The 12,011-nt window shown below is 41.5% G+C and overlaps 1 protein-coding gene across 2 annotated transcripts in view; it reads right to left on the reverse strand.

Moving 5' to 3' along the window:
- Nucleotides 1–240: 240 nt before the first annotated feature.
- Nucleotides 241–12,011, reverse strand: part of SLC16A10 (solute carrier family 16 member 10) — a 113,476-nt gene continuing 101,705 nt past the window's right edge. For both annotated transcript variants that reach the window (XM_043890418.1, XM_043890417.1), the window contains exons 5-6: nucleotides 5,118–5,346; nucleotides 241–2,869 (exon numbers count right to left, since the gene is read on the reverse strand). In XM_043890418.1, the coding sequence (XP_043746353.1) occupies nucleotides 2,640–2,869; nucleotides 5,118–5,346 (459 nt within the window). In that variant the 3' untranslated portion in view covers nucleotides 241–2,639. The remainder of the gene's footprint in view (nucleotides 2,870–5,117; nucleotides 5,347–12,011) is intronic.

Here is a 12,011-nt window from a genome sequence, read left to right on the forward strand (position 1 = left end):
AGTAATCTGGGTGGCTTATTATTACTGAAATGGATGCATCCCAGCCACAGCCACTGCAGTAAACCTTAACCAGAATGTTTCTGGAAGATCCTTGGGCATCCTGTTAGAGTAACATCCCATCCAGACTGCGTGTGAAGAGGAATGATTGCTCCCCTTCTTTTATATTGCTGGCCTCAAATGCCAGAACCTTTTAAATGTGAGAATTTGCTGAGTTCTTTAAAGATTTTATCTATTCTTTAAAAAAAAGTGTCTTGGATTAAACAACAACAACAACAAAATGTATGTCCATCAGGTCACTTTACTGCAATTAAGTAACAGTCTTTAGAAATTAGGCCTTAGTTTGAAAGATTAAAGTAACATTCCTTGGTCTAAAACAAATCTTTGTTAATACTGGTATTTTTTCTTAGGTTGTATATTTTAGACTTTTAGAGCTTTTTGTACCAAACAACGTATTACTAAATATGCATTTTATGTAATTCAGCATCTTATCTTCTATACTTTTAACTTTATATCACTACAGCACAGCACTGTCCGTAAGAGTCTGTTTTAGTGGAGCCTTCTCAGTGTTATAGATCTGTTTGATTCATTCCATTGGACTGAAAACTACATATATGTAATATTATACACAAACACAGTAGTCTGAGATCTAAGTTATATTCTACTTGTCACGTTGCTCTTTTATTATGGAAAATAAACAAGATCAAGTCTGAGTTTCAGGTAATTACTTTTTTCCCCTAATATCAGCCAAATAATGAAAGGAAAAACATTCTGAAGGTCTTTACAGAGTAAGTTTTTCAGATCTGTTCTTTCTGTAAAATCACGGGGTAGTCAGGAATTTGTGCTGAAACTATAGAAAAAAATAAGTATTTTATAGTGGCAGGTTTGATGATTGTCCCTGGCTGTTTGTATATGAAATACGGAAGTATTGGAAGTAGTAGGCTGCAGCTGTGTGTATCACGTAGTAAGCTGAATGAATCTGAATGTCTCTCAGAGCAAAATTGTTTAAAGCTCTATTATAAATAAATTCCATATTTAGTGTTTATACTGAACCTTCAAGGTTGCAGGTTGAGAAAGCTGATACTGAAAAAGTTAGTGGGTTTCCTAGTTGTTTACTTATCAGCCTCACTTTGCTCTTCCTCCTGAGTGCCCTCCTCCCCCAACAACAACAGAAATCCATATGTTTTACCGGCATCTCCATCCTCAGCTTGAGACAGGAATGGAAGGACTTTGCCCTTCACGAACCATCCAAGCTGAACAGAAAAGCAGGGAGACTGCATTTCTCTCAGCACAAAGGATTTAAGAACAGGTGGGTCCTGAAGGAGTTTTATAAAAAACATGCACCTGCCCAGGTGAATGAGCCACATTTGAGGAGGATCTAATACACATGCGTATTGGGGGTTTAAATATGAGTTTGCGTATTATTAACTTTTAAAGACCTAAATAAGAAACAAACATACTAAAATATAATTTCAGGATGAGGGACCCATTCCTGTTTCTTTCTTTTAGTTGAGTATAGGTCATGTCATGACTTTGGTTTTAACTTTAAATCTTTAAAACTTTAATTGCTTTCTTATATTTATATATAAATAGAAAAATACAGGCAGTGTTAAAGGGGAACACACTAGGATAAATATATATGAATGCAAATTTTTGCCAGAAAGTTTTACCAACTTAAGCAATTCTTCCTATCAGAAATAGATATTTTCTTCACAAATACTTTTTTTTCCCATTTATGCCTAAAACTGCAACTTGATAATATGCTTGTTTAAATATCAGGTCCTAGTGCAACAAATTCAGAAGTCAGAAAAAAATCTAAGCTAAAAATGCTAAAATATCTTTCAGTCATTCTATTTTACTGTTACAACTTAAACATTCAGAAATCTGGGGTGTTTCTGGCAACCTGAGTAAAACACACTGCAAATCCAAAGGGAGAAAACGTAAATGGAAGAAATGTCTGATTTCTGAACTGTTTTGCCCTTATGAACAGTATCCTGTTCATCTCACATATTGATTGATTCTGAATACCTTGTCAGCCCCTGCTCCAAGAAGGTCCCTTGACACGGGAGCAAGTCAGAATAACTTACTTTCATAGCTTATTTAACAGCAGGCAAACAATTTTTACATTGGCTTGAAATCTAAGTCGATATGATACTAGAATCCAGGCTTAAATTTTGTAAGAAGTTTCCAAGTAGCAGAAGAAATTAAAACAGAGATACCAAAACTAAAAACACCAATGTGAGACAACAAATAACATTTCCAGTCCTAATCAAACCACAACCCTTTCAGTATAGCTTGAGGTATTTTTAAGTATTTGTACAAGCTAAAGAGCATTCACAGTTTCCGAAGCTGCTTTTTTACTGAGATAGCCTCACATTCTCATGATAGTTGACTTTCAGACAGGTTTTCTCGTACATGAAAACTGAATCTGAGTCTCCGCCCTCAGACTCACGGAAATATCAGACAGCTAGCTGTTCAGTGGCAGCGAATGGTTCTCGTAGTAATGAGGGTTCTACTTCCCAATTATTGTGCTACTCCTAGGATGTGATTAAAAAAATAAGAAATTTGCAATTCATATATAAAAGGAAAAACTTGCTTCAGTTTCTGAAAGCAAGTCCAGTCTGGTGGAGGTATATAAGACATTAAATAACAGAGTCAGATTCCTTCTTAAAGACTGCAGCTGAGCTTGACACAGAGTTCTGGTTCTCCAGCATTTTCTCCACCTTTTCTCCTCCAGTGGCTTTAGTGACCTCCTTTTGCTTCTTACTGTGGACCCATGGGATAAAACAAAGGACAGCACCTCCAATAAGGGGCGGGATTCCAGCGAGGTAGAATGCCACATCATAGGAGCCCAGCTTGTCATGGAATAACCCTGGGAAGGGAAAAAATTGTCACCAAGAGAGAACAAGTATGACTGCTGAGGGCTCAGATTAGTCACCCTAGTGGCCTACTGCCAACCCAGTATCTTCATCCCGGCAGGCTCGTGCAGACACCTCAGATAGCAGACACTTTTAAGGAAATGGGTTTGAAAGATAAACCTTTTCTGATAGGAGGAAAGAAAAGATGTCATTTCTTTAATCTTGTTGCAAATCTGTGACAGGCTTCTGAGTTTTCCTACCAAGATATTACATGGACAGAACAGTCGAGCTTTGGCTTTCTCAAAATCCTTCAGAGGCCATTTGGGTATTCTGACACATGGTGTTAAGGTCCTGTTTTGGCTGAAAGTGGACGGTCCACCAAGCTGAAACCTCTGTCATACACACAGGCTTCAAAATGTTTACATTTTCAGACCTTTCTTGGGCCTGTTTATGAAATAACATGAAACTACTTAAAATGATAATCCAATATCATGAAAACTTATAAGGGGATGAAAAAGTTACATTGTTAAATACATTTTGGAAAGATACTAAGGTTTGTCAGCACCTGAGGGGAAAATGTAAGAATATAGGCATGGTATTCTAATTAGATCCTAGGGCTGTGCTTCTGAAAACTGTCAGAGTTCTCTTTATTTCTATTTCTCTAACAAAATCCAGACTTTAAAAGTTATCTTAGTGTTTCAGACTTTTACTGTACAACCTGTTACCAGAAATGTTCCAGGAACACATCACACTGAGTATCTGACTCTGCTAAATAAACAGCTGAGGATTTGTTCAGCTGTTAAATACCAACACATTGAAAAAAAAAAAGTGTACAGTCATTCCAAATAGAAACCTAAAACATACAGTATATCTAAATATATGTTTTTCCTATCTGAATCAGAATATTCCATATATAACTGAACCTTGCATCTTTATGAACACAGATTATGTTTGGCTGTAATACTGTAATCCCTAGAACCTCCTGGTGTTTTTCTGCCCACTTTGGGAATTTCCTGTTTCCCCCTTCATTCTTGACCTGTTATAGTCACTTCCAGTGGCAAATAGAAACACCACTTCTACTAAAGTGCTTCCTATAACTTGCTGTGGACTTGGAAACTGTAACAAAGCATGTAAGATGTAAAAACAGGTTATTACCTGGGGGAGAAGGGAAGGACTGGAGGGTTCTCCTACAAGGAGACTGTGATTTTTAGAATTTATATTTTACTTGGTCTGCTCAGTAGTGGTTCTGCTTGCTTGATTCATGACTAGGTTCCCAAGTGGCAAATTTGCTGATATGTGTGGTTCTGAATATGAGAATGAGCTGAACTGAACCTTCACTGAGCCACTCACATACAAGACAGACGCCAGTACCTACATTTAAATTTCATAACATTTATATCAAATCTTACAATTTACAGTAGTACCCAGTTTATACTGAACATGAGACAGCTTTATACTATTCATTCAGAAGATTTCTAAAGGTAAAATTCACATAACATAAAATTAACCATCTTAGTGGCATCTGGTATGTTTACAATGTTGTACAACCACCACTCTCTCTCTAGTTCCAAAATATTTTCATCACACCAAAAGAAAAGTCCACACCCAATATGCAGTTACTCCCTAATCCCCCTTCCCTCCATCCCCTCACATCTGTTCTGTCTCTGAATTTATTATGGCTATTTCACATAAATGGAATAACATGTGACCTTCTGTATTTGGCTTCTTTCACACTGAGCATAATGTTTGAGGTTCATCTACTTGGTAGCGTGTACCAGAATGATACTTCATTCCTTTCTATGGCCGAAGAAGTCCACTGTATGGATATAGCACATTTTGTTTACCCGTTCATCTACTGACGGACATTTGGGTTTTCCTGTTAAGTGTTACTTTTCATTTAATTATTTCTCAGGGAGGACTGTGATCTCTTACACAGTTCATACATATTTAGAAATCTTTCAGAATCTTCACCTCTTGATAGAAAGAAATCACATTTCCTATTCCTCCAAAACACTAACATAGGAACTCTGAAGTCCTCAAGTCCAGAAGCTAACTGCTATACATTCAGCAGGTGTTTAAGATATCAATGAGAGTAAGAGGACTCATCGGCAAATTTTTCCAACATGCCATCTGCTGGTCCTGGTAAAAACGTTATAGATAAGATAAGACAACAGCAAGACACCAGAAACCAATAATTCATAATATATTTAACATGTGAGACTCAGGATCTACAGTAGACAATGCTAGGACAATATTATTTACCTGCGATGGGTGGGCCCACAGTCATGGGTATAGACATGAATCCGAGCAGAAATCCAATTGCTTGGGAGACATCCTGGGCACCAACCAACTCAAAGGCAATGGGGGCCATAATGGAAATGAAGCATCCATCGAAGAGACCCATGACGAGGCATACAGCAATGAGGGTCCCAAAGACGCTGCACAGGGGAATCATCATGGACATCAGACCAATGAAGAGAAAGGACAGGACCTAGGACAGACGCCACAGTGTCAGCTCCGCTCTCGGAACAAGGGAACATCACATTACTAAGCAACATGCTTAGGACTTTTAAGTGGTTGCTGGTTAGTCACCTCCCCAGCCCACTTGGCCTTGATTTTATATACATAATCAACTCCCACAATCATATTCCCTGAATTCCCCTCCCACTTTCTCAGTATTTCCATTAAGGGACAAGAAAAAAGTAAGGGTTTTCATATACTTACTTTCCTTTCCCAGCTGTAAGCTCTTTGAGATCAGAATCTGTACAAAAGTCATCTTTGGCCCTACATATAATAAGGTTTAAGGATCTTGTACCTGGTCAGTGCTCATTACATATTTGTCCTTTGAATATCAGCCCAAATTCACTCATCCAACATATGATTTAAAAATTTTACCTTTGAAATTATATGCACTTGACTGGTGTCAGTCCTGTGCATAATGAAGATACGCCAGCCAGATCCATCCTTCACCTCACAGAGCTTCCAGTTTGTTAGAATAACTAGTAGAATCAAACACTGGACTCTCCCTGCCGTTGGGCAGCTACTGTGCTCTGTTCTATGCACTGTGCTATGTGAATAAAACCTGGTTCATACCCTTGGGTTATGAAGAGTTGACTATGTAAATAAGTACACGTGAAGTATCCTAGATGTTCTAGTTGTATATTCAAAGTACGGTGGGTACAAAAAAGGAAGGAGCGGATAATTCAATTTTTTAGGCAAATAACTAATTAAAATTGTATCATTCACTCACTAGGCGGAATAGATGTTTTAAAAAGAATCAGCTTTTTTTAAAAGTATGCATATAACAGAAACTATCATTTATTTAATGCTTATGAAATGCAGTCAATGTTCTAAGGACTTTAGATGGTGATTTTATGAGGTGAGCCCTAATATTTTCCCCATTTTACAGATGAAGTGAATGATGCTGGTAAGTTTAGTAAGCCCAGATGGAGCCAGCCTGGAACCCATGGTCTGCGTGGGCAGTAAGTAGCAGGGGGCAATGGAACAGTTCCTAGAGGGTTCCCTCTGATGACAGTGGGGCAGGGAGGGAAGGGAGCGGCCACAGACAGCAGTGCTCTGGATCATCACCTTCATCCGCTCTATTTTCCCAGGGCTCACTGGCGGACACCAGGCTTGGCAGGGCCTCGGGGCAGCCCCCACCACCTCAGTGCAGAGCAGGATCGCCTGAGGACAGGGACCCCCAACGGTGGTTTTCACAGGCTCCCCAGGTGACTCTGACACACGTCATCCACTGACCCCACAATCAGAAACATTCTTTTAAACTCCAAGTTGGGGACTTCCCTGGCGGTCTAGTGGTTAAGGCTCTGCACTCCCAATGCAGGAGGCACAGGTTTGATTCCTGATCAGAGGATTAAGATCCTACATGTCACTCAGGCCAGAAAAAAAAAATCCAAGTTGGTCTCTTTTCTGACACCATTGTATTATATAGCTGAGTAAATATGGCTTTATGGTAGAATTAGTTTAAGACTCAGAGTTGGTTATTTGAAAAAGAAGTCTGGCACATCACATTTTTTCCTAAAGAACATGATCTCCACATTCTGATCGTTTATACTGTACTTAAACATCTTTTCCTCCAGTCCAATTTCCATTAAAGTGGAAGCAGAATTCCTTAGTGCTCCTTAGTGCTTTGGGCTTCCCTAGTGGCTCAGATGATAAAGAATCTGCCTGCAATTCAGGAGACCTGAGTTCAATCCCTGGGTTGGGAAGATCCCCTGGAGGAGGAAATGGCAACTCACTCTAGTATTCTTGCCTGGAGAATCCCATGGATAGAGGAGCCTGGCAGGCTACATTCCATGGGCTTGCAAAGAGTCGGACACGACTGGGTGACTAACAGACAGACTGGCTAACTCTGGGTTTGCAGCCTTAAGGCTGGAAAGAACTAAGGCCCAGAAGGACAGGCCAGGTTCCAGATTTCTGTGACCCTGTGACAGAAAGACTTCCTGATGCTTCCCATCTACCATCTATAAAGAAGACCAATCCTAGTATTATTTATTAGATACATTTTCACTCTATCTACAAACACAAAGGAGATAAAACTCCAGCGAACCTGGAATAAAACGTTAGGACATCACGGGGCCAGATTCAATGGGTTTAATGCCCAACCACACCTCTGTACTACTACTAGGTTCGCTTAGAACGCGCTTCCTGTTCTTTTCATACTTTGTTCAGTACAATCTCCTGCAAGATAAGACAACCAGAGTGAATGTTGACAGCTTAGAGCACAAAGTCAGTTTTGCTGAATAAACAAATGTTTTCTTGGACCCAATTCATTTAACATGAGACCCAGACACATATAGTGCTCATCCTGATTTTTCTATTCATTTTGGTCCCTTCAAGTTTTTATTCTTTGTTCAGTTTTCTAAGAAATCATTCATATAAGAGTTTCAGGTTTATTAATATATATATTTTGAGCACATTATTACTTCTTAATACTTTACCTGACTGCAAGCTCTCCTTTTCTCAATTCAAATTATATTAATTTATATTCTCTTTTTCAACTATTTGACAATTAGTATTTAAAACTGTTAAATTTTAACAATAATTGTTAAATAAAAATTATGAGTTGTTATTTAAAGTAAAATTCCTTGGTTTTTCTTTAAGAATTGAATTGATAGAAATTTACACACTTATTCTTCAGTATCTCTCAGAAAATACCTGGCTACTTCTGCCTTATTTGCAGCTAAATAGTAGTGAGAAATGCTGCTGTTTCTCAGCAGGTTTAACTACCCTAAATGTAGCTAAGTTCAGAATAGCAGGCCAAGCTGACAAGGACACACTTGTTCCCCACACTCAGGAACGCTCCACCCACAAGTAGCATAGACCAAGGTTTAGCGCACTGTGCGTGTAGGAAGCTCATCACTTCCCCAAATATCTACTGATCTGTAGATACAAGCCCCCAGTGTGAAAGGTGAGTAATTTAGTATTACAATCTTTCTTTCCACCCCAAACACAGTAGCTCTGGTTAGATTTAAAAAAGAGATTTAAAGGTTCCTAACCCTTTTCTAGGCTCTGGCACTGCCATTTAATGAGACATTGACTGTTGAGATGTCTTTCTTGCTTCTGCTTCTTAAAACTATACAGGAAATATTTTCTGTCATAATATTACAGTCTCTAGAAGAATAACCCCCTGCTTCAGTTAGTTTATGTACCTAAGAACAACAAAAAAATTCCTTGCTATTACAGTCCCCATTTCTGTCACCAAGAACATTTTTGGAGGAAATGTCAGTGGAAGTTTTCTTCAGAAATCTAAGCATAATGACGGAAGAGGAAAAAATGAGCTGCACCTGAATAAAAGCAAAAGACACTTTCAGAGGCAGATGCAAATTATATTAGTTTATATTCTCTTGGCCACAGTTAGAAACAAGTGTTGCTCCTATGAATTTGGCAGATGCAAATTATATTAGTTTATATTCTCTTGGCCACAGTTAGAAACAAGTGTTGCTCCTATGAATTTACCCAGTATAAAGTTTGCAGACTTTCAGAGCCTCTGGCTAGGAACCCTCTACTTGGCAGCAGGGGTCTGGGGTCCATCACACCAAAGGAAAGTGTTCAGGGCACAGCCGAGCATCCGGTTTCTTCCAAAGCACGCAGTCCTGTGGAAGTGCTTCACCCAGACGTCTGTTCAGCTTTCCTGCTGCACATAAATACCACCATTTCTGCCTGGAGGAGCAACCAGCCCCAATGCCGCGTCCCAGGTGAGAAGAGGGAATCGTAGTCTGATTCCTCGTTCAGGCAGGGGAGCTGCTAAATACCTGGATACCATTGTAGAAGCAGCTCATGTTTGGTAAAGCATATACCTTTTATCCCAAGGTATCTTTCAGAAAACATAAAACACCAAAAGGGAACAAAAAACAGCAGCAGCAACAACAAACTGGACAACGCGGCTCAGTTCGTTCTACTGCAAGCAGAAGTGACTTCCAGAGGAAGATGGATCTAAAAGTGATTCGTTTTTCTACATTACAAAAAACAATTCTGCATTTCAAAAGTAACTCATGCATTCCTGACAAAATTCAAACTGTAGAAAAATGTATACAGTAATAAATGAAAGTCTTCCTTCAACCCCCTCCCACCCTCAACCCACACTCTCCTGGTCAGGAATAACCGCTCAGTAATTTGATGGTCCTCCCAGACCTTTCCTGTGTGTACTCATCGGGGTTTGTCTGCTTACATACATGGATATGATGTCCACACTTTGGTATGTCCATGGGCACAGAGCAATCTGACACAGTGGGAAAGTGATCTTAATCCAAAGCTTTCGATTCTTTCCTTAGAGTTACAACTTCCAAACTTTTGAAACACCCTCACACTGTTGAAAGAGGTACACAGTAAAGAGAAATCTGCAATAATGTACTGGTGACTAGAAACACAGGCCTGTGAAGTTAAGAAAGATGGCTGGGAATGTGCCAGGACACAGTCTTCCCTCTCCTAATGAAGTACTCCTGGAACTTCTGCAGAGATTCTCTTTACCCATCATTATTCTATGTAATACATTTCAATCACCTCTTCGGTCAGTATTCAGAATTGTTAGGCTGAAAATACTCGGTTACCCAAGACCTTGCTGGAAGTTTAAATTCAGAACTCTTTAGTAAAAGTGTAAAATATATTCCTAAACTCTGTTACCTATAAGCAAAGATCCCCACATCAGAAAAACCAAGGTCTCCTTTTTCTTGAGACCTGTTCCAAATCAGAATCTGCCTCAGTATTTCACAGAATATTAAAATCTCACAAAAGCAAGGACTTACTAATGATCCCCCTGGGCCAGCAGTTTACATAAGCTGTCACCATGAATCCTCACACGGGCCTCTGCACGATCTGGAGACGAGTTGGGTCTCACTTTAGAGTCTGTGCTTTTCTGCTCTGCAGCCTCCCCAAACCCAAGATGACTGTGCCCCCAAAGTAGACCACGTGGAATGTTGCGAACTGTGTTCCGGGCCCGGAAGCTACTCAGCACTGGTGTCACAGGGGCAGGGAGGAAGGAGAACTCCTGTGCCCCCACAAGGCTGAGCTGTGACAGAAGCAAGGAGCAGATGTGCCTGAGAAAACCCAGCACCCACGAAAGGAAGGAGAGGAAGTAAGCTGCGGAAGCACTGCAGCCCCTAGCGGCTGGGCCAGAGGGCAAACAGCCAGGCGGGGAGACAGGGAGAGGAGGAGGAATAAGCCGACAGGCAGAGCTGGACTTGATCACAGCAGAGAAGAGCCAAGAATCAAAAACCACACGAGATTCGGGAGTTGGGGCAGGGGAGAGACGGAGCGGGGAGGGATGTCGGGGGCTCCCAGCAGCCGGGACACTGAAGGCCAGCCTTCTGCTGCCCGGGCCTCCCTGGACTGCAGTCACCTCGCCTGTGACTCAGCACGTACTACAGGCGTGACACACGCTGTACCACGTTTGGATGAAAGAGAAAACTAGATGCGACTTAAAAGAAGCCAGGCTGTGGCTAACCTTTCATCCAAAGCGAAATTACTCATTCTTCACTCACTTCCGTGTAACTGCAGGCCACACGTGGGCCAAGTCAGAAAAGGCTGTTTTCTTTCCTCAGTTACATGAACTACGAACACATCTGCCCCCTGTTACGTTGTAAAGGACCCGACTGCCCCACTGGTAGGGGGGGATCCTTTCTAAAGTCAAAGTTGTTTTGGGGTAAAGCGCGGATGTATAAAACACCCCATGCCTTCATCCGTCGCGTCACTGCAGTCTGGCCTCCATCCTCTCTAACCCGGACGCTGTATTAGCTCCTCCCTGGTCTCCCTCTTGCGCCCCCGCCTCCCTCGCAGTCTTCAGTCCTGCACACACCACAGCAACCACGCCGACTTCCAAATGCAAGATCACGTCATTCTCCAACAAGGACCTACTAAGCTTAAAGTAAAATGTCTCCACGGTGTATTCCAAGGCCCTGGTTAATCTGGCCCCTCCTGTCCCCATGTCCTGCTCTTTCCAGCCTCCTCCCAGGCCACTCTGTCTTCTCGAGTTCCCAATCATGCCCAGCTTTCCCCTGCCTCAGGTCTCACTCCAGAAACTCAGGGACCATGTCTGTATCATGTTTGTATCACCCACCAGGGTCGGGGCTGGTGCTTGGGGCACAGTAGACACTCAATCTTCTTTTAATAAATGAAAGGAAGCCGAAAGTCTGTAAGGCAACAAATGTCCACTAGAGGGCTCCCTTGACGCTTGAGAACAAGACTGTTCTGTTAAACGTTGGACAGGGATACCGGCAGTTAAGGTGTTAATAAAAGGGGAAATGATCATAACACAGGAATACTTCTAAAGGTAGTACTCTCCCAGCCTTCCAGCTAGGTGACCAGACTCCTTAGTGCGCTGACCGCCTAGATCTATAGAGACACCCACAGTGAGGCAGCCCCTCTGCCCCTCCGTGTTCGCATCTGTAAGTGCAGCAGCGCGCACCTGGAAGCAAAGGCGCACTCGGTTCACTGACCTTCACTGGTGTGTAGTTTTAGAATATTTACATCACCCCAAAAGAAGCCCCACAGCCATAGCAGTCACTCCCCAGACCCTCCTTCGCTCAGCCACCAGCAACCACTGATCTACACTTTCTGTCCCTGGATCCGCCACAATTCTGGACACTGCGTGTAAAGGGAACCACACAACATGTAGCCTTTTGTGACTGTATGAACCCTGGC

This window comes from Cervus elaphus, chromosome 28 (assembly GCF_910594005.1).
Source record: "Cervus elaphus chromosome 28, mCerEla1.1, whole genome shotgun sequence".
NCBI classification, from domain to species: Eukaryota; Metazoa; Chordata; class Mammalia; order Artiodactyla; family Cervidae; genus Cervus; species Cervus elaphus.